We start from the raw sequence: 24,049 nt of genomic DNA, 5'->3' as shown, positions 1-24,049 counted from the left end.
GGACGCGATAATGCGTGACCATTCCTCACGAGGGTGTCCCGAAAGTGGTCTCGTTCGCTGATATCTTAAAAGTGGTCGAACCAGCTTCTCCTTCCCCGACATACATATATATCTCGCAATATGAGCACATTTTTCCTTAAGAATCGCTACCAGGTCGGGAAGAAAGTTTCGCTTGTTTATTTTACAAGGAAACCAGTTTACATAGGCAGGGAAGTATGGCGCAACAGCGTGAGTAGAATCTAGTTAATAGTCAGTTGAATAAATATTCATAATCCTTTACGTAATAGAATGTTTACTTTTTCTTTCCTTGACGCTAGATTTCCTTCTTATGGAGGCGTAAACGGCAAAACTAGCGCAAAAACTAGAGTAGTATACCGTGAAAAAAATGATGTCTCCCGTTTTCACCTTACTAATAGCACACAAAGTGTTACTTGAACTCATACTATATACTCTGTAGAAAACTTTTCTGCTTGTTCGTTCGCAGACGCTTTCAAATTCGTTCGAAACTTTGTCGATAGGATCTTGGCAAATACAATCGTATAGTCGTATCTTACCGTAATGCTAATGAAATTTCAAAATGTTTCGTATAGTACACTCGTAAAATGTTTCGATAAATGTTCAAAGAGCTATTGTACCTTGAATGTTAGTTGGAAATAACTTTATGCTCCCGTGGCTTTGCGAGGTAGATGTGACGGAGCAAGTCGACCCAAACTCTAAACGTAATTTCGTGTGGCGAACCGCGGCGTGATGTCCCGAGAACCGGCGAATAATCCGATCATCGAAGTTTCAGCCGGGCCAAACAGCCGGTTTACAGTTTACTTATTCGCTGGGCTTCCGATAAATTCGTTTCATGGGAAACCAGTGAAATGCAGGCTGGCCACGATAATCGATAGGCTGTTTGCTCGACGGGCTGGAAGCTCGCGATACCGATTGACGAACAGGGCAAAAGTAGTTCTTTGGTGACATAACGCGACGGCGATCCATGGAAAGTCTAGGCCGCCTATGTCTCGTGTTCGAACAGCTCCAACAGCTCGTCGAATTATGTGGGTTTATAGTCGAGACACGAATCGCAGACTGTGATTGGGAATTGTTGCTTTCCCTCATGGTCCGCGCACGTATCTTCTATTATTACCTTCTCTTTTCCTCCGTATCCTCGTGCTCACCGCTACCTAATGCAATTGCTTTAATTCCATGTAATTGTATCGATTTTGCTTCCGGTTTACTACACACGCTTTCTTCCGTATCATTGCTTTCGCATCGATCATTACGTGCATGCTCATTGTGACGTAAGAATATGTAGAGAATGTTCAATGAAGAAATACAATCGTAAAAATCGTTACGGTAGAATCGAACAACAGAAACGGATATAGACGGATATTAGATTAAAAAAACTTAGGTAACCATGATTCGTGTACAATGTAAATTTCTTCTATACTTTCATCGATATAATGTTATACGTCGGTAGAAACTGAGATCTTTATCGTCCAAGTTCCATCCAGTCGCTCTTAGTCGGTAAGTAGATAAGGACAGCGCTGGTCAGACAGGAAAATTCCGCGTGTTTCTCCGAGAGAGAGAAGACATTCGTAATTAAGACTGTGGCGTGTCTAGGCAAGTAAATTGGAACCACGGCAAATCTTAATGATCTAATGGACGCCTCGTTAATCATTCATGGGGGAAAAAGAAGGAAAAGGGGAGATTAACCGCGCTGACTCAGCCATTAGCTTCCTGGGAGGCGTGCAGAATTCCGTTGATTCTTCGTTCCCCGCGGGATGGAACGACGCATTAACGTTCTCCGCACGCTTTTGCATATCCTGCTAAGCCGTTTAATTCTTGACTAGATGCTCACCTTGTCGACAAACTTGGATATACTCGTCGAGAATCAATCTTGTTTTACGATTTCATCGAGAGGGTGTCGTTGATGTTACCAGATCATAAATTAAGCAGGAAGCCACCGACATGCCGAAGCGCGAGCTTCTCTGCGGTTTTATATAAACCTTGCCGATTTTTTTAAATCTTTCGTATCACCGTTGTAAGAATCAATTACACGCATAGTATCGTGTTTATAGTGCACTCCTACGATCTCGTAACAAACTTTTTATCACGTCGGTATACGAACACGCGCTGAAGCGGTACGAGATCGCACGATTTCGCGGTTTAATTTCCCATGCATGCTTCATCCATCGCTGCGCCGAGTTACGAAGATAGTGGCCGCGTTGCGCGTAATTACGTTAACGAGACCGTCTTTGCGAATCGGACTCGATAATCAGAGGTAATTACTCCGTGGTAAAGGAATTCTCGTTGCACGTGTCTCGTTATCGTCAGATGCCGTTTCACCGCGAATCGACCGGGAACCGTCTTATGACGCGAATCTCGCAAGTGTCGACCGTCTTCTCAGCGTACTTCTTATTATAACTTTTCTTAATGGTTATACACGTTGTATACAGATAAGTAGTACTCGCTTACTATTCTACTGGGATAAGTAGTCGCTCTTAAAGTTAAGCTAATGCTAATGAGATTTCAAAGCGTTTTATACAACACACATGATATTGACATCGAAATTTTCTATCATAAGCGTTCAAATACTTTCGCAAACCACTGTATATTCTCATGGTTACGGCATAATATTCACCAGGATACGTTCTCGTTAACAACAAAATAATTTTATTGGACCAAGAATTATGTACAGTTCTATGTACATAAGATTATGCTTATTAACCGTGACTGGTGGTCGAACCAGATTGGCCTGTGATCGATGAACGGTATTCCGAGTCGACGGAACAATCCGCAATTTTCCCGCCCATGCATCGCGTGCCGGTTAAATGCCTCGCGCATTTCGATTTCAAGTGCAGCCTATGACTAAGCCGAGCTGTACGGCCGACAATCGGTCGATCGATCGAGATGTGACGTAATAAAGCGAGGCAGGCATGCGTGCACCGCGACAGCACGTTTGAGAAATCGCGTAGGCCAAATCCTGGAAACAACTCGATCGCGTTGTGTATCGTGTATTAAAATCGATACGGAACAGCGTTACAAGGAAGTTACGTATATTTACGACGCTAATTTCACGCGTCTTTTAAGGGGCTACTTTGCATGCGCTCGTAGAATGATTGATGTTTGCCTTCTCGATTTCTATCTGCTTTGTTTATGTACAGGAAATTGAGTAGGGGCTACAATCTTGACGACGACGAACGATAAATGTTTGAAGCGTAAACTGAGTTTTTACATCGATAAAGGTACGCGACTTTTAGCGAACGATTCTAGATATTATACTTTTGTTATATTAACAACCGGGGAATCTCCATTACACATTAAGAAAGAGGTTAAAGTAGATTTACTTTAAACGTAATTTCATTGAATTATTGTAATATTCCTATTCTATTAAATACTTTATTTTTATGTCACCCTTCTAGCAATGAATTCTGTTCTGACAATATATAAATTTGACCGCAGTTAATATTCTATGAGCTTTTATCGCGAAGCAAAATTTTGGATTAAATAATTGAGATTCCACTGTTGTGAATTGCTACAGTGACGCTGTTTGTATAACGATACATTAGTTTAAGATATGTACTTCTTTGTACAAATACTGCTAAGGATACTCCTGAGTGTCGTTGGAAACAAGTTTAGAAACTCTTCAGGCAGCATAAAAATAATTAAAGCATACAATATAATACAAAATTGGACGCAGGATTATTTGTTCCTAAATTATTCCTTGCCACGGATTCGTCAATTTCTTGAGAACTCCTTGCCATACCACTTCCTCGTTGATGATGACGCAGTAATCACGAATCTCTCGATATTTTTACCTCCATTACCTCCTTTATCCATCGTTAATAGTAAAAGTACCTGTAGAAAGCTGCAACAAAATATAAAAAATAATCTTACTCAGCTTTTGGAAATACCGAACCGCTACCAATCACCATAACCATACATTATCCTTTCAAACATACGTTTTTAACCCCGTGAAATTTTCAAATTCATTTTCTCTCCTTTAAAATTAAATTCACCATATCAAACTCGATCTTTCCGAACAAAATTCTTCGCTTTCTCTTTTCTCAAATTTAACTCGACGCTTCACTAAATATTCGTTCTACATATTTGTAAACTTTCTTCCCATAGATAGACATTGAGACGATATTTCATTGCTTTAAACAATGCACGCTACCAGTTAAGAATAGGTATCACGGGACAAATCTCATCATGTAGCAAAGGTGTTACGTTCTTGGTTTTCTAGTTCAACACCGCTCTTTCAACAGTCGTTCAATCCTGCATATTCCTGCGAAACAGGCTGCTCATCGTCGAGGCGGCAAAGTTCGAGATGCCGCGATTTTCACGAAGGATCGCGCGGCTAACCGGCAGAGCCTCGTTTCCGCGAGTAATCGCTGGGACACCTGACCACCAGTAATGAGAAGTCAGGCCCGGGACCACTTCAAAGCTGCTAATTACAAGACCCTCGTCACCCAAGCCACCCTACCTCATCCACATCCGATATTCTCTCTCCCTTTGACTGTTAAGTGCTCGCTTTTCTGTCCGTTGGCTCCAGTACTGGGCCGACCGCGGTGCTGACAATAAAGTTAACCAAGAGGGAGACGGCAGTGGGATCCATTAGGCAGTCGAAGGGGTGTCATGCTACGCGTAAATTTAGGCCCCCTCAGAGTGGAACAGACTAGAGAAGAGTGCTCGTACGTAGCAAGGGTTGCTTTTCGACGATGCGGTCTTTTTCCGGTTCGCATTGATTGAATTTTGAAAAGATTTTAACTTCGCAGCGGTGCTTGATGCATTGTGTCTGGAAAATAGTGGAGAAATCATAGAAGTCGTGTCTGTGGTTCAAGTTTAACGATCGATTCGAGTTACGGGGCAACACGTGCACCGAAGAGTCTCGTTTCCCTTTCTCTTGCCGACACGACGACACCATCAATTCTCGATCACAGACGTTCAAAGGGCAGAGGGAAGTCGATCGAACTTTCACTGGCAGCCGGTCGTTCGCGAAACTATATCATTAACACCTAAATCGCGCTCGACTCAAGTAGCTCCCTGTGTCCCGGGAATTTGTCCCTGATTTCCACCCCGTAATTACGTCCTTTCTGCACGATTATTCCGCGCGAAAAGGCGGACCAGGCCGATATCGCGGCCCGTTAAAAGCTCGACGAGAGACGGTAGCATCGTTAGAACTTCGCAGAATAACGCGCAGACAACATCGGAATGGACGATCTCCATATTAACGACCCACCTTCGTCGCTAAGCATTAACGAAAACGAGGCCTGGCCTGGCTGTTTCGCGCGGCTGTATTAAATTATGCTTTGCCCTACTTATCTCACTGCTAGTGAATCTTTCGAGTTATCTCGATGCCACACGACGAATCTCCAGGCAATTATGGTTCGAAACTTTTAACACGTTTTCTTGACATTAAAGCGCCACGACGGTAATCGTCGCCAGCTTCAGAACAGACGTTTTAGCATCGTAGAAGATAATTTGATAGGTTTCAAAAAAAAGTTCTAATCTTGTAAATCAACCACTTTCTTTGTGACAATCTTACGTAGCCGCGGACAGAATTCGTGGTCTGTTGGATGAAATCGAAAGTCTATTGGTACAACAGGTGTCTGAAACCTTGAATGTACAAAATCAATTACTCTTCGGTATTAAATAAATAGGAGAATGAAACCAAAGCTGAAAGCGTCTAAACGGACGGCACGAACTCGTTGAACGTTCTAATACTAACTGCGTATTGCTGTCTGAGATAAGATCGGTAATTAAATTCTGGAGTTCCATTAGAGAGAAGTACGAGTATATTTTATATATATCTGCAATTATGTAAGGTAGGTAGTTTACACTACCACACTTTTCAATAAACTTTCATTAACCGAGTAAATATTTGCAATTATATTGCAGGCAAAGGTGCGCATAGTTCTTTAAGTGGTCCGTTCGGTAATTCGATTAACTGTTATTGCTCATAATGACAGCGTATGAAAGTCGCGCAACGATTCGTGAAAATGTTTGCACACCGATCGAACCTGTCTCGCGAGTAGACTGCATGCTCGTAAAATTGCACCCATTACACATTCATAACGAATTAAATAACAACTCGTTACGATTACTGGAAATCGTATTACGAGTCTACTTTAATGAACGAATTAAATATCAGTCAAGAAAACGGTGAAAGCCTAGCAACCACTAATTGCGCCTGTTTACGGTTATAAAATTCAAAATTGCCTTTGTTACGCGACTGGTTAACACTTTCAGGGTTGCGTTCGACCACTGAAAAATGCAAATCGATTTTCTATTCCGAAGAACGATGCTATTCTCTCATATAATCAAAAGATATTCTAAATTAGCTTTTTTTTAACAACCCAAGTTGTACGATTTCCATTGTTACAGGAGAAACTTTCTGATCTTTGAAATCCCCGAAGAACGTTTCAATTCTACTGTTAAATTCATCGACACGGTTGTTAAATTTACAGATACGGAAAAATATTTTACAATCTATCGCATGAAAGAGAAACTCAATTCCTGATGAAAATACGGTAGCCACTAAAGAAAGCTACGTTTGAAACTTTATAGCCGTTGTAGTGTTAAGAAAAGAAAGCCTAAAACCGCGAACTTGACCGTGAAACGAAGAATCGGGAAGTCGAGGAACATTGATCCGAGTGGAGGTACAATTTCCAGCGTGACACTAAAAGCGACGACCTTGTCGTTGACCCGGCTGACCTCGTAACACCTGTTACGCCTCGCGAAGTACCTCAGCCGAGGTTACGCGTAAACGAGTTTAAGTCACGAGGCCAACGAAACCACTTTCACTGACTCCCCGTCACGCTGTTCTTTAAGTGAATCCCAAGGCCTGACTCCTCTTCGAGGAAACCGGTATTCTCTTCCTCTTCCTCTTTCTCTCTCTTACTCTTTCTCTTGTTCTCTGCCCAACGACGAAGATCGCCAATGGCGGGCACGGCACGATTTCGATAATGAAGGACGAGAGGAGATTTTTATTCGTTCACGTAACTTCTGCCGGGAGAATCAACCAGAGAAACAGCGAGAGAGAGAGAGAGAGAGAGAGGGGGGAGGAATCCCGGCGACTTAATCCCGGAAGAGGCAGCCCTCGGTGCTTCCATTTGCGCGTGGATTACTCCGTGATGTGATTTATGCGAGAACCGAATCGGTATTTTCTGCGAAAATATCGCCGTCAGCCTCGGGGATTTTAGGGGTGGCTTGTTTGTTTCCCAGGTTCGATTCATAAGAAGGAAGATTTTTTCCTTTCCTTAAGAGGGTGCAAAACCCTAACAAGTTCAAAATACAGAGTTTTTATATTTATTAATTCTTTTTAAATTCCAAGTGCGTAAAATATTTTGTCGACGCGGCCTATTAAATAACCTAATAATCGATCTTCTGAATATAGCGAATAACTTTTTCGTTTTGTAACACTTTTCCTTTAAGACGATCGAAAGTGAAACAAAATGTTACATGAATATTATCTGAAAAAAATCTGGATTTATCATTCCGTAATTATCAGACCGTAACATACGTTCGTCCCGTTTTCTTAGTTCCTATAGTAAATACAAAAACGGGACACGGATTTACGTTACAACCCAATACTTACCTAAAACAATTCTCAAACTCTATCTATCTTCAGATTCTAAAATTAATGCTAGACTAAGCTTACCTGTACGTCACCATTCTATGTGCCAACTTCTATGTCTTATTTACAAAATGTTAGTAGAATTTCGTACGTTAAGACGCACTTTCAAATTGGACAAGTGTCGGGTGTACTAATTAGCACCAACTAGCACAAACAATATCTATTGTATTAGTAATATATGACTGCATGAGAAACTCTTGGGTTAGTGCAGGAAGAAGAGTCTTGTGTTTCCATATTTACAAGTTTCGTGTGACTCAAGAAATTTGCATAATATTGGAATTGATGCTTCGAAGGTTAGATGTTCGTTTATATATTACGATCTTCCGCGTTTTAACGCAGTGTTTGACATTTGAGAAAGGTCAGGGAGGAGGGACGTCGACCTTTGAGTAGTTCACGATCACGAACGAGATGAAACGCCTTTCACGGAAGCGGCCAAGGATTGCAAACGTATCCTCTATATGTTGAATTGAGAATATTCAATGATATTCGGTGTAACTTTCGAGCTCTTCAACATCACGTAGGTTATTTAAAAGTGACGAAGTAGAGTAGGTAAGTGTTGTTACGAAGATTACTAGATTGCGGATGTTTGTGCACTTAACCCAATTTAACCCTGCTACATACTTTCTGCCATTTTCAATCCATTTTTATTTGTCCAACGCTATATGACAAGTTTGAACAAAATATGAGAAAATTCTTGTTTTAATATTACATCGAACGTGTTCTTAAAATGTTACAAACTTTTTTGTTTGGCAAAGTAAGCGCAAGTGTGTAATATAAAAACTCGACGATCGCAGCAGGAATAAGTAAGAACCGAGAAAACAGTACTCCGTCTAAGTTCAATTTCTTCAGTGGCGCTCAAAAGAAATGTGAACTAGAATAAACAACCGCAATCTAGAGATTACAGTATTGTTACCGTAATGAATGTGAGTCGTTTAATGAACAGCGTGATGAAACGATTCCAATGAATTGACACAGTCGGCACGTGTCAATGAACACAAGTATCTTCGTGTGTCCCTTCAGTCACACCCTAATTACACAATGTAATCGATCATTCATACTCAATGAAAGAGATCTTCATGCAGCATGAGGACATGTTGAAGTAAACGAAGGAAAAGGCTGGGTTATCCGACGTGTGTGACAACAAATAAATAGTGTTTTATTCACAAGTTAGGTGCACAAGGACGGCGACAAGTGCTCGGGGTTAGTTTCACCCCCAAAAGTTACTGCTCGCCGTGGGGGAAGGGGGTCTTTGGTGAAGGTCTGAATTTTAAGAGCAGATTCGTTGCCATTCTCTGCTTCTGCGTCACGAAAGCGGTTTCATTTTCCCTTCAGAATCCAATCGACGATTTACCTTGGTTGGGTGGCACGAATCCGTATCCGCTCGCGCCTACTATCACTCCGCTTGTGTCCGCGCTATTTGGCGGGGGACCCGGAGGGAACAGCACTGGACCTGAACGAAAAATCATCCTCGTTAAAAATGTTGAAAGTAGTTGCAAACTCTCAATTATTTAACCCTGATCCGGTTTTCGAACGTGTTCTGTCTCAAACTCGCGTTAGTTTCAATCGTGAATGAAATTTCTAATGTTTTAAGAAAGTCATTGCCATACAATTGCAACAAGAAATCGCGCATTAATTCTTGTATATTTTCCTCAAATTGAAAACATTTTCCAACGATAGAAAAATACGATACGATCGGAAATTATCCAAAGAACGTAACACTGTTAAGAGGAAAGTTGGCACCAAATTATTACATTACAGTAAACTATAACTTCTACAAGAACTGTCCGATCCACTAACGTGTCTTATCTCCAACGCAGTGTCAATTTCTACAGCTTTTCAATTATCCTCGACTGATTAATCTACCTCTTGCATGTTTTACAGTATGCAAAACTGACTACTGCGCGATGCCTGAAGCCGTCACTCATCAAACTGTACGTTCAATCATTTCGACGCTCGCCGTTTCCATGTCCGTCAGCCCGAATCCACAGGAATTTCAATGAGACACGATATCTTAGTTTCAATTCCATTCCCACGAATGCAGCGATTATGAAAAATCATAAACACGCTTTAAGTGAGCTCGTTAGATGCCTGTCAAACCGTGACTCGCGATTATTCAAGCTACGAGTCAACGAAATTACACAGCTGTCTATTTTCAATGAAATTTTTAAACTATCAATCGCTGATTTTGGTGAAACTTTTGGAATATATTCTGAAAGATATTTGATCTATATATTTTTTATCTGTAATCGTCTACATGTAGGTTTTTATTTCATATCTAAAATTTTTAAGATGACTGTCGAAATTCACAGTTAGAAATTAGAAGAACTAAAAATTCAATTATAAAATACAGAAATGGCTGTATTTATTGAGAATAAACAAGTCGAAAACCACTTAAGGAATCATTTCGAGATTACGGAATTCTTTGCGTAATCTGTGATCCGGCCTTCACAGCTTCTGTAAGTCTTTCTCTTGTATCGCTATGATATTTCGTTTCTTTGACGGCGTTTGGTCTAGTTTAAATCGATTGTTCGATCACGATCAGAAGCAGAAATATGAATCACGTTTCACAATGTTCATGTACAATAATTCTCCGCGACCTTTTTGATGAATGATGGCATCACGGGAATTTAAATTATAGTATACAGTAAGACGATCAGCTATGGAAGATTATCAATGTGATTCTGTATATTGTCATTTATAAACTTCGTTATTTTCTCGGTAATAAGCTATCAAGGAAAGCCAGTGGAAATCTGCTTGAATGGGGAAGTAATTTGCGTGAATGATTATTAATCGATGCCAATACGAGATAATGGTTTCTGCTAATGTACAGCGTAGAAATAGCGTGCAACAAACTCTGCGATGCTTATCGCACCGCGAGAAACTATTACGAAATTGCGACGCTCAGTGGCAAACACCTGATCAATTGTTCCGGTTAATTAAGAGAGGCTAACGAACTGATCAAAGCTACTATATACTCGCCATACTTCTATCTATGTTTCGCTAATGAGCCGAGCTCTTTACGCAGTCGGCTTACTTTTTCTCATAATCTAGTTAGTTCCAGTCTCCATGCACAATAACGTAGACTTGTGTTTGAAGAATTCTGGAAGGAAGAAAAAATTATTATCTAATACTCGGTCGCTATAAAACGACCAGTTTCAGTACGATTCAGCGCACTGTTAGCAACACTTTGGCGAGACTGAACTTGGCACCCATTCCGTGCGTAAACGCGCCGCGTTCCATTCGACCGCAAGGATCGCGTATCCTGGTTACGCGTGCATCGGGCTCACACACATGGCGTAGGCAAATGTCACAGCTGCAATGTTGACCTTAGAATACGAATAGGCGACGAGAGGCCTCATTATCACGACGAACGACGCTCTATCCGTCAATCGTAAATTGCAAGATTTCAAGCTGATGGACGTGAGATACCATAAAGTTTCTAAAATTGATTGACCAAGTTTAAAATAACACGATGATTCACGACAGCTTGTAGAAATCGATCGAGAAACTGACTGGAACATATACGACTACTTTCCTTTTACCTGAAACGAATTATTCTAATCACGAGCCATTGCTAGTTTAACTGAACGTCCATAAACCTGAACTGGTAAACGCAACACGCTCGATATCGATCAGACTATTGCGATTAGTTCCCTCTTCCGCTATTGATCGTAATTTCTGTGCTTGCTTTCGAACCTTCGGAATGCAAAGATAATCTCGTTTAGTAGCAGCGTCACGCTTCGTCGGGAACATGGACAGCGGATATGGAATTAACCGCGAGTTCACGAATCGATGCTTCGTACTCGTGGCGAAAATTATGACCGACAGGGTTCGAGTTGGAATTGGAATCAAGACCCGCGTCGAATTGATCGAATTGATTGAAAGGTAGTAGATCGAGAACATGAGAAGGGTTCCGAGGATAAAGAATTAACATACTTACCTCTATTCGATCGTGGATCTCGCATTACCGCTGATTGCCTCAGGTAAGGCCCGAATCCTGCGAACAGCTGACTGTAGTCCTGGGACGAAGCCACTGCCAGGCTCATTAAAACCAAGGTCACCAGAATTGTCTGAAATAAACAGATTGATTCAATACGTGCTTCAATTTTTATTTGAATTTTTTCACTGCCAGTAGATCAACACGTATGTCCCTCTGTTCTTAGCTATCCTTTTTGTACTTATAAAACGTTCGACAAACTAACTAACGTATCCAGCATCGCGGACAAATTATTACATTCTCGAATCTGCTTTCACCGTTTCTCAATCTTGGTGTAAAAAGTTGAAAGTCTCACGAAAAAAATACGCCATAAATAAAAATGGAAATTCTCGCAATCAGTTTTAATCAAGTCTGTAGAGGCGATTGCAACGATTCGACGAGAATATTGGCTCTAAGCTAGTTCCAATATCGGAAGCTGCGTCGCCATTAACGTCGTGAATTCTACTACACAACGGAGAACGGTCAACGAGACTCGAAAGTTTCGTTAAACGATCTGAAAACGCGCCTAACCGCAGAATGGTAACCTCGTTCGGATGATTTACGATCAAGAAAAGTCTTATATAGAGTTGAAACCACATGACAATTTTTACGAGCGTTAGCAATGCAGCAGAATTTATGGAACAATAGCCGCGGAATAAAATCACCATCCTGACAGATTGTATACAGGTTGCCTATTCAACGTTTCCATCCGATCTAAAGTCACCCGACTTCCTTAACATTCGCTATTAAACGATAAGGTATGACTAAAGTGTTACTTGATAAATTAACTAGGACAAATCATGGGGAGTGTTGAGGGCAAATGGCAATACGGTGCCACTTTACCGCAAACTGTTCCATTCGACTCTGATGAATTGCAATGATTTTATTTTTGATTGATTTGTTTGCCTCGTAGATAACTATTTCTGTTACGTGCTCGTAGGTATTTATGGCATTTAGAGTGGAAAGGATTCCAGAAATAGATTATGTTCGAGATTTATGGAACATCGTAAATTTAGACTCCAATCCCAATTAAGGTACTGTTCTAGCATGGAATTTGCAAAAAATCGATTTCTGTTGGCACTTTATGAAAGTATAGGTTATCGAAACGATTAAAACGACGTTCTAGACTACAGTGCTCCCTTAAAAAACAGCAGCAATGGCACTTCCGTTTCCATCGACTATGTAACACAAGTGAGATGTTAATTACTCTTTCGACAGAACATTTCAATCTCGCAACAGGTTTCTGCTTCTCGATCGTGGTCCCCGCAAAAAGCCATAAATATTCCCAAGGTGTTATCACCTAACGAGGAATCGTGTGCCCGAAAGAAGTCTTAAAAAGGAAATACACAGTGTCGTGAAAGTGATGTAAACTCTCTGTGAATCGCTGATTCGGAAATAGAAGAAACACCTTCTCTCTTGAAAACAAGCGTGGAGGAAGGTGTTTTGTATCATCTGACAAATGACGATCTTCTCGCTTTTCATCGAGTCTTACGTAAAATCTGACGAAATCATTACGCGACTTTACAGTTCGCTCGACGAGGATTCCATCGATGTTACGGGCTTGGGAACGTCGGTTAATGCTATCGAACAATTGCTCACTCTATCATGGCTGATTATTTAAAGTTTAAATGAACGTGAGCACGCTCATTCTTCTATCGACTTTCTGTATCGAAAGCAAGGTGAGCAGCGTGACACGTCATTGCCTCGCGATTTCTTTCTTAACGTCTAGCACAATGTCAAGGCGATTAATTGTTGCTCCGTTATGAGAACTCCGGTCTACGATACATCACAGTAAATAGTTTCCAACTGAGATTTCCCAATGTATTAGACTGGTGAGAAAATAACGTCGGTGTTTGATCGTAGTAAGAAAAGCCTCGAATGGCTCGTATTTTATTTTGTATTGTCATTTACCCACTAATCCGATACTTCAAATCCTAAAACCAGCGATTGCAAAATGTCGCTTAGATGGAATCGCTCGATCTAACATAATCTGGTGAGACGTTACGTTGATTTACCAACGAGGTACTCTATGACGAGGATAGTGTTACGCCACGCTGGGTTTTCTTGTCACAACTTTCAACGGGGTTGATTGAAGCGAGAAAAGAGAAAGACAGTTTAATGATATAGTCTCGCAAGCTGCCAGAAGTCGAGTTGATTGGCATCGGTTCTAATTAGCCATAGCTGCCTGCATGAATAAATCCGCCATAATTACGCTGCCGAAACCGAACGGTGAGAAAAATGCGACAAGTCGTTTCTCAAATACCGATACTACCTGCAGTTTCCTCCAAGCCCATCTTCTTCTGTCAAAAAGTGAAAAAATCCCATTTTAAAACGAGAAATCACATAAAATGCTTCATATGTCGATGAAGGTATGAAAATCTCAAGGCGTATGAAGATCGGTATGTATGTTCGTTCAGAAGAACGAGAGGAATAGGAAAGCAAGGTCGAGGTAACACGGCGAACGCGAATACCTACACGTATCTGATTATCGAGTGGCTACTACAGAATGTTTCAGAATATGATTTTATTCAAACGTAACTCCTTGGAAGTGCAATTAAACGACGAAGAATACAGAACGCCTACATACTTTAAGTCTGCTACGATCCTCGAACTTTTATATCCGAATCTCACTCTTGTTTCAACAAACGAGATCTTGTAATATATTAAGACAAATTGCAGTGTAATATGGAAACAAAAATTCATGACTCAAGAGATTTTCCTGGTTCTCTTTGAACTAAAATACTTTTGTATAATCTAACTTTTGCAACTCTTAGACAGACAAGTTAACCCAATTTGTTCTTAAAGCGAGAGAAACGACATTGAAGAGGCACCTTAAACATGGAAGAGAGCGATTTTAAAGGAATTCTGTTGGAAAAGTCACGCGCGTTCTATCGTAGGTACAGAGGCACGAGGTCGCCCACAAACCACGGCACACATGTTCGTACACCGTGACGATAGATCACGCCGCTGTGATATCTAAGGCAACGCGCGTCGATGATCACGAGAACTGCATGTAGCGCACGGTGGCTACTTGAACGAGCGCGGGGCGATGTAATTTATGCTTTGCATTCGTTGCGAAATAATCGTAAACATATTGCATATTTGTCGGGGTGAAGCGGCGTACGAAATGCAGAGGAAAACCGGGAATCGGAGGTAATCAGAAAATGTGCGTCGAGTTTTCCACGCGTGAATTAATCAACATTCGTGCCGCTGATTGTATAAGCGGCCTAAATCGAAGACTTAATTTTGCGCTGCATCTATTTACAGTACGATAATCTGAAATCATTTTCGCAGAGTGGTGGAAATTTAACCGTAGAATTGAGTTAGCTGTTTCGTCGTTAAACAGAATTCGGTTCACGCGTCAAGCACAAAGCTTTAAATACGTATCGCGGAATGAAAAATACATGACTTATGGGTGATAGTACTAGCCTTTCAGGGAAAGTATACCACTGACTCTACAAATATTTTCGTGGGTGTAATTCACCTAATCTTGTAATTAGTTTGACATTTTTTATACGCAATTTGGAAGTTTGTGAAATGCTAGTGCTTTACTACACAATGTACCAATCTACACTTACACGAGTTCTCTCCAACTCTTGAAGCAATAGATTTATCAACCTGCGACCATTTCCAGGAAGAATAACAGTTTCCTTTCTCCTCGATGATCAATAAAAGACCAGGTCGACCCGTTTCATTATTTTCTCTCTAATTCGCCCGCGGTCTGCGAGTTTTGCTCGTTCTCCGGTATCTCACACCTTACGACATCCTTCGTACAGAGCGCGATTCATCACAAAATGTCGAACACGATTTGTTCTCGTGTTGCCTGATCGATAAGCATCGATGTAGATCTAACTGAGCATATCATTGAATCAATGTAATGGTTACTTTCCCTGATATCTACCAGTTTGATACGATGTTACGTGTCGGATCAAACGACTTTGACTGACAAAATAGCTGTATTTTATCCAAACTGACTAGACCCGAAGTGTATTTACGATAGACTTATAGGACATTTTTCAGAAAGCTCCTTAATTTATTCCGTAACATTATCTACCAACAAATTTCACGACCATTCGGATCGCAATCGATATCGAATTGAACACGAGGCGAAAGGGACGAGTGAAATCCAGTCTCTTGTCAAAACAATGATCTCTCGATTGTCACAAACACAAACAAACTGCGTCTCGAGTTTCTCCGTGCGTCAAGTGAGCATACGAGATGTATCTCGAGTGCATAGCGTTTTGGATCCATTAGCAGAGATCGCGTAGCGAAACTCTTAAAGCGTACGCTCGAGTGTTCCGACGAGTGCTTCCGCGTTTAATATTCAGAGAAACGATTTGTTCCTCTGCAGTCGCTTTTTTCCAACATTTACATCATTAATGACGATGCTATTCGGTCGCATCTGTGGAAGCCGGATGCGTTCGTTGCATAACGTGGAGAAACACACGTCTACGAACGAAAGTACGTGGAGTTTTCCGTCGTTTCGCCAATGGAGAACGCTCTTCTCAGGCAATTACTCGTTTCAGCTCGTTTGGTAGACGGTTCTAATACAGAGGATCGTTGGAATTATCGTTTCGGGAAATATTCACGCAAAATTGACTAGTTACACGTTAGGTAAATTAGGCGTGTCGCGGAATTGTCTGGCATTTCTGGCATTAGCGAGGCTCTTGTAGATAACAGCAATGAAATTTCTCTTCCTTGTCTCTTCCTTGTCTCTTCCTCGTCTTTTCACTTTCTTAATCTCTTACGTTGCGAAGACACTTCAAGGTATCACTGACATTAAAATATTGCTAAAAACTAATTATTTATTCGAATCTTATGATACTAGTTGCAAATAACAACATCTTCGATGTTAGTTAGAAGTATTATTTCTGTGCACTTCCATGTGTGCATTTATGCTCCAATGATCTTGTTCTCGTAAGTTGTTCTTAACTATATCTATAGGTTGCAAATCTAATTTTATATACCACCATAAAGTAAACCGAGGTTTGTACGCTCGTAATAAAGCACGGGAGTCAAACGGTTAATTTACACGAGTATTTTTGTCACCGTACAGTGGAATGCACCTATCTTACATGTACACACGACTGCACTCCAGATAGCTATTGTTACAACACGCCCACATCGTGCCCGTGCAAAATATTATCTTCTCGCTTTTACTTTTCTGTCATGTGCTACTCGTGTATTAGTACTACCGTAAACCCGTCGTTTTCTCGTAAAACTATTTTTTCTCCCCGCGTTAGTGCCTCCAGACAATTAGAAAATTGAAGCGAGCAACGGTAATTACACGATGCAGAGAAATTTCCCTGCAAGCGTTTCTTAATTGGCAATGAAAACAAAGCTTCTATTGTATCGCATATTTAGAAAGGATTTTGAAAGGCTATGTTACACATTTTCTAATTTTCCGATAGAAAATTGAATCCTTCGCAAGATATACGGAAGGAAAAATTGCAACAAACCAAGCCGATGGGTTAAGAGTTTTTGCTAATAGCCTGTGCAACACAATGAAATTCAATTAACACGAACCGAAGTGAACAGATTTGTGCAAACAGGTTATGTTTCTGTGAGTTTTCGGTTCGCGTGTTGCAAACGCCGCAGGCGCCTAATTTCGACATCGGCGAAGATATGATGCACACTCGGGAACGCAATGCGTTCATTGCAATGTAGCTACTACTGCTTACACAACATCCATTCGCCTAAAATTCAACGTTCGACATTCTTCTATGGCATCGAAATCTCCATCGTTGAAATTTTGATAGAAAATTCCTCTTAGCTTATATGCTAATCTTACACAAACCGTAGAAAGTACAGTGACTATAAAAGATACTTGTACTGTTCGTCGTAATATCAGATGTTTTCAATCGTGTGAAAGTACTACTAAATGAAATTTAATATACTCAGTCCTGATTATTCGGTATGTATTGCGCTGTAATAAGAACAATGGTATATACATACTTCTTGCAGTCAGTGTAAATTGCTTCTAGGAACGCTATTGGTAATACACGCGACCGGTTTATTACAATAGAAAATTCATCAGCCTGGTTTTGTGAAGCGAAAAGACGAAAGAAATAGGAAACATCGTGTCGACTTGTGGAACGTGAACCGGGAGTCCTTTCAGAAAGGTGGCGACGGTGCAATTGTGAAACGTGTAGCGCGATAATCGAGGTCGACTGTTCAGAAAATTCGACGGAATGCGTTCTCTGAGAGCGAAACGACGCCACCGCGTGCACCGGAACGAGGAGAAACCTTCTATCGGCGTTACGGAATTCGTTGTTGTTCGTGGCCAACGAAGAAGAGAGAACAACTGAGAGTAACATAAATTTGATTCGTGTACCCGGAGAAAACTGTATAATGCACGTGTTACGATTTCAAAGAGTATCAGAAAAATATGCACGCGCTGCAAGAGAAAAGACTATTGCGATGTTTTGAAGCATTGTTCGACACGCAAACATCTTGGCAGAAATCTGCAGATCGCCTCTTGATAACGGGGAATAATTATTGCGAGAATCAGATTTAAGATGATATTCTTGACCTCGAACGATATTCTCTCAGATTCACGGTAAATTATTTATTCGTTGCTCGTGCAACTGTTGCAACGTGTATTTCTAACGGAACAAAATATAGGTAACGGAAACGTTCCCTCGATGGCTAATGGTAGTGACTTGTATCACCATTAATAAAACTTCAAAATGTTTTATTTAACGTGTTATAATATGGATATAGGAGCTATTGTAAAGTAGCTACTATTGTACTATTAGTATGTTGCATATACGCTAAGTGTTCAAATCTTTCGTGTGCCAATATTACGACAGTGGCATCGTTCTGATTCAGAGGCTCTTATAGAATTGTGCGATCGAGTGAAAGCGAACATCCCCGATTGCGTTTTCATCCTCCGTGTGTCGCTCGTGCAATCCTCGTGTTGGACTTCGTCCTTGGCGGCGGGCCAATTATTGCGCGAAATGAGGGCCAAAGCTGTTGGACAACGGACGTCTTCGTAATTAGAAAGTGGAACGACTGCCTCGTCCTACCTATTGAATTTCTATCTCTGTGCTCCCAAATCCTCCAATAGTTGGTCGATATAGACTAAGATAACGTTATTTCAGTTAATAGGATAAGGCTAAGCAATTTGCTTTGTAATTTGCTAAATTCGATCGTCGCTATTGTATTAAATATTAACAGTCTTGTATACGCAACAATTTTGACAATTCTGCGCAAAATTCAAAGTCAAACGTTAAGATGTTGAAGCTTAGCTGACTTAGCCGAGTGAGAGACCCGAGTAGCTTAGTTACTCAAATATCTTACTATATATTCCAACGGCACTTTCCCTTTCATATCGATGTTATCTTATCGTGACTGGTCGAACCGCTCTATTGTAGGGCAGTCTAGCATCCGGCAACATCTATTTACCTTCATCTCGTATAACGCGAGAAGATTTGCTGGCTACTGGCAATTTCGATCCTCGTTCAGAGTTCGGTTACATGATAATATTACGTCAGTAGCAATGGAGGCAGCGCGTGAAAAGGGTGAACTAGTTCGCAGAGAACAAGAAAGGGAGGGATACTTCCGACCGCGTACGCGGTTACGGTTCGACAGTTACCGGTGAAAAGCACGAAGAAACGTTTCTCCATCGGTTCCGCACCTTTCCAAGGCGGAAAAATCGCCACCATTCACCAGGGGGTTTTTAAAAAATAAAAGACCACCAGCGAAATGATAGCTCTTCTCTCCTTTCCAATCCGTTCCCCGGACCACTTTCGCCCTGCAGGAAATATATAACGAGCTAAATGTTTCTGACTTGAAAGTTATTTATTCTTCCTGTGCAGCTAATTATCAAATTATTGAAAAATTGAGTATCGGAAAAGTTTCATGTTTTCAGTCATTCGTGCAGGAAGTAGACTTTTGTTTGTATTATGTTATAGATATTATGAGAGAAGTGTAGAAACCAGGAATCAATTTTATGAAATCGAAAGATCTATGTGATAATGTTCCTGAATGTAATCTAAGAATTTAATATCTATAAAAATTATTTATTCTTCCGATATAATTAAATATCAAATGCTCGAGAAACTAAAGATCAAGGAGGTTTTACATTTTTTAATCGTTTACGCAGAAATAGCGTTTTTCTTTTTTGTATTTTGCCACGGATACTATACAAAGAGCGTACAAAATCGGGAAACAATCCTACCCACGATATCGAAAGCTATGTACGCAATTGCTGAATCGAATTTAGTGATTTACAAGCGTCCACGATCGCAGTTACCGCTTGGCGACGAGGAAAAACAAAAGCCTAATACAATAAAACGATGAAATCGACCTTTCAGCCGTATGACTAATCGACCACGATATACCGAGCGCGATTTATTTCGACCCATGAATCGTTTACGTGCAATCGATGGATTCCGTTTTTTTTTTTTTTTTCGAATATTAATGGCCGTCGATTTATTTGTTGCTGTTTTTAAACGGTATTGGAAATCAGAAAAATTGGAGAAATGATATCGTTTAGGACGAGAAAGGATTTCAAAACTCTTTCCGTCAAAGAGACTGCTCGGAAATAGCACATTCGTGCAACCTGTTTCACATTAATCTCATACGTCGACGTGACCAATATTTCTTCTCGCGGCTCGAAAATGATTTATAGAGCTTTTTCGTCACACCTCGTAACGACACGACGTAACGTTGATTTTCCAACGTTTCTACTTCCTCGAGCAATCAATTCACGCATAAGTAATATTCCTTGATAATATAGAAATATTATCACGATCGAATATCAAGAAAGGAAAACCATGTCTCCGAGGAACGCAAACCGCGGAATGTGTATGTAAAAACATTTTCTATCGCAACACGTCTAAAATCAATTTAAGATACCATAATTGCACGAATCGTTTCTTGTTCACGCACTAGATCCCCCGAAATTGATCAAAAATATCTCCGTATCCGATTAGCTGCGTTACTCTCACCAACTACTTTCGACATACGTATCATAAAAAAAAAATATACCCTGAGAAAACCTTTTGCATTCGTTGCAATTCTTATTCGATCCTCGAGTCGAGCGCTCGTGGAAACGTCAATGTCGCTGTCGATTACTTGACGGTTAGATTAGAAAGCGAGAACGCACACCTATGACCGATGTTAAGAGGGCAACCGATCCACCGCGATCAGGGAAACTGATTTCGAATCGTTAATCGCGTTCACTAGTTCTCCAATGAATTCAAACTTCAGCTATTAGTTGAAATATAGCTGGAGATTAGTTAATGCCACCAAGAACCTCCCATTTTCACGTTGCTAAACGTAATATACGTTAACTAATGCGTTTTGCATAACCAGTACTTCTCGTCTTAGGGCAATTAACGTGTAATAATTTCTTTAGAAATCAGAGTCTCGTGATAGCGAGATATTTATACGAAATCGAAAACATCTAGAGAGTCAAGTGTCGCGATAATTTCTTGTTAGTTGTTCGCCAAGTAAGGATTAATATCCCCACCAATGATTTCGCAAGTCGCTATCTAATTCCGATCGCGTGACTAGGATCAGTAACCGTTTTCATTTTAGACGAGGGTTAATGACGTTTTTCGTGCGTGACTGCATTGGACAGAGCTCTTATGCAAAAAGTGCATAAAAGAGAAATTAAGCGATGTCGTTTGCAGCGTTATTTTACAATGCTTGTTTGAATTTTTGAGCGCACCTAAGCGATTTCCGCGGCTGAAACTAATTACCCTTATTGTTCTGGTCTAATCTTAAATGTTTTCTCTTAGTTTCCTCGATCGATATTATTCATTACGTTTCGCAACAATCGATCAAATCTAAGACTTTAACTGTAAATTATAGTTTTAAAACGATTATTAGAATTTCTATCAAATTTCTATCAAATATCTTTCGGATGGTAATCGTATGATTGGATCGATCGGATGTTAATCGTACACCTGACACACAGACTGGTGATTCGTTACGCAATGACAGAGCAACCCGGCAAGAAGCAGACGTTAGTTGAGGCAAACGTTACATCAGCCCGGGGCAAGGACGTGGACCTGTCTCGCCGACGGCTACGATCTCGTGAATGAACCCAAGTCGGGTTTACGGATTTCCTTTACTCGCGTCTCCATGTTCGTTCAACTTCTTCCTATTCACTCTTGTCTCGACGAATAAAGCGTCTATTCGGTTCCAAACTGGGAGGCGCTAATTAACCAAGCATAATCCACTCGTGTGAGACGGATGATTACTTTCTCTTCGAAGAGCAGAGTGACGAAAGCGATAATAACACGGTGAAGAAGAACGTGTGCAAAGTATTTGAATAAATGTACAACCTACTTTCACGATATGTGACTCCAATGGGATCATCCAAGGCAACGAGGGCTCGCGACTGCAGTAAATTCCTTGCAACTACTATAAGTCATTATAAGTGTCATAAAAGTGATTCAGCTGACCTCAATTAGGATGTGCTGTTAATGCTACCGCGATTTCTTCTACGTGTTCCAATTATATGGAGACGATAAATAAGCATACTGATAATCAGGTTTACGAGGATTCTAAGCAGTAGTTCGCGAGACGAGTCGCGGTTCCAGAAAAAGAGGATGTAGAAAGTTCGGCCACAATAAGCGAATCTCGTGGTGTGCATCTTTACACGCGGTTACGACGAAGACGATCAGGGTGTCTTCTCGCTCTCTCGCCTTTCTAATGGCCGATCTTATCTTATCACGAGCTAGATATTCGAGGCGATAGTTGACCTATTTGAATGTTAAATTGATCCTTCGACGTAGAAATACGATTTCTGCACGGTCAATGATTTCAAATCACTAAACAACCGTAGAAAGTTTGTACGTGAAAGGTTCGCCAAGATGCTGAGCCACTTCTGGTCAGACAATATTTACGAAAAGTTTGAAAACGCCGTGCAAAAACCATATCAATACCGTACAGGTGAGATTGATGGCCTACCAAAATTCTATTTTAACATAAACCGATCGATATTCCACGATAAAATTCATACTATTATTGAAAGAAGAGTCTGATCGTAAATATCTGTTCTCACTTGCAACACCGTCATCCTGCGTGAACCTCTCGTCGATCCTCAATCCGTCCGACTACCGTGCTCGATGGTACTCAGCCAAACACCTCATTTCCCCAGGAACCGGAAAGAGGACTGAATCACGTTCGCGTTAATCAAACGAGTCATGTGCCAAACTGGACACAATCACGAAAGCTTTTCTGTCCGATCGCGAGAGTAACAATGATCGATCGAACGAACGAACGAGCACAGGGAGCGCGAGTTAGTTCACTATAAAAGCGCGCGATCTAGTCCCGCGAAAGTCTCTCCCACCGGTACTACCGCCCCCTCCAATTAATCGCGGCACACGGGCCAACTCTGAGGAAAACTTCCCTTTCCCATTGCCACGAATCTCTTCCGTGCGCGTGTACACTGTACACGACTCTCTTCCACTCCTTAAGCTTACGCCCACGAGCGCGAATATTACTTACGATCCTCATGGTTCTTCGATTTTGTTCACAATCCTTCGATTTTGTGTAGAAGAATAGGTCTGCTCGGAGCGGTCACGTGGCGACTGGGTAGTCGCTAAATGGACTACACGCTGGACGAGCCAGAAAGCAACTGTAGTCTCAAGCTTGCGTTGACTCGTCGATTCTACAGGCACGCTGATATTCACCAGCTTCCACTGCAGGGCACGTTCGTTGCTCGATAGCTGGAAGAGAGCAGTACGCTTGTTCCAGAGCCTTCCTACCTTGTTGGAAGCTCGATAAAGCTAGACTCGCGAGCCTGAGCAGAGGAAACGGTGCCGATAAAAGGTGGATCGTAGGTGTATACCGCGCGCTTGCCGTACCGGGAACGTTTGACACGAAGTGGGGGCTGTTCCTGGGACTTATATGTCGCCGCTGGAGGCCACCGTGCCTCTTTAATCCCTGCCCCCCTTGGGTCCGAGCCCCTCTAAACGGACCCTTGACGATGGTCAAGGTGACCCCTGCCTCCGGGGACACTACGTGACCGATCGCCAAGCTCCACCGCTCGCAATCGCTTGGGGAAAACGACGCGACGCGCGACTCCTCGTCGATTCTACATCTTGCGCGTGCTTCTTGCTTTATCTTTGGCAACGGTTAGTCGTAGAGTCTTGGGCATCGATCGTTTTCAGTTTTAGAACTATTGTAGTACGTTTAACGCAATGGTATAGATTTAAAATGCGTTGTGCAAATTTTCGTTACAAGCCATGATAAAAAGGTCGAAAAATGCGACCTTTGCTTTTTTCTTCGCGATTCCGGCCATTCGCTTGCTTCAATATTAAAAAAGTTATTCAGTTTCAAACTATTTTGCAACAATTTTAGAAATCTCTTTACATAGCTATACATGTGTATAAAGTTTTAACTGTGCCACGTTCTTTCGGTCATGTTCGATCAGATAATTCGATTATATAGTTCTTCCCTACTCCTCGACAAAATATGAAACAAAT

General features: G+C 41.2%; 1 protein-coding gene across 3 annotated transcripts in view; it reads right to left on the bottom strand.

The window, feature by feature from the left end:
- Window positions 1-2,512: 2,512 nt before the first annotated feature.
- Wat (worker-enriched antennal transcript) overlaps window positions 2,513-24,049 on the bottom strand; it is a 42,598-nt gene continuing 21,061 nt past the window's right edge. For all 3 annotated transcript variants that reach the window (XM_069121714.1, XM_069121713.1, XM_069121712.1), the window contains exons 5-7: window positions 11,568-11,697; window positions 8,979-9,077; window positions 2,513-3,856 (exon numbers count right to left, since the gene is read on the bottom strand). In XM_069121714.1, coding sequence (XP_068977815.1) covers window positions 3,831-3,856; window positions 8,979-9,077; window positions 11,568-11,697 — 255 coding nt within the window. In that variant the 3' untranslated portion in view covers window positions 2,513-3,830. The remainder of the gene's footprint in view (window positions 3,857-8,978; window positions 9,078-11,567; window positions 11,698-24,049) is intronic.

The sequence above is a fragment of the Bombus flavifrons genome, chromosome 10, assembly GCF_040668555.2.
Source record: "Bombus flavifrons isolate JBK064 chromosome 10, iyBomFlav1_principal, whole genome shotgun sequence".
Lineage (NCBI taxonomy): Eukaryota > Metazoa > Arthropoda > Insecta > Hymenoptera > Apidae > Bombus > Bombus flavifrons.
This window is presented reverse-complemented; position numbering and strand designations above follow the sequence as displayed.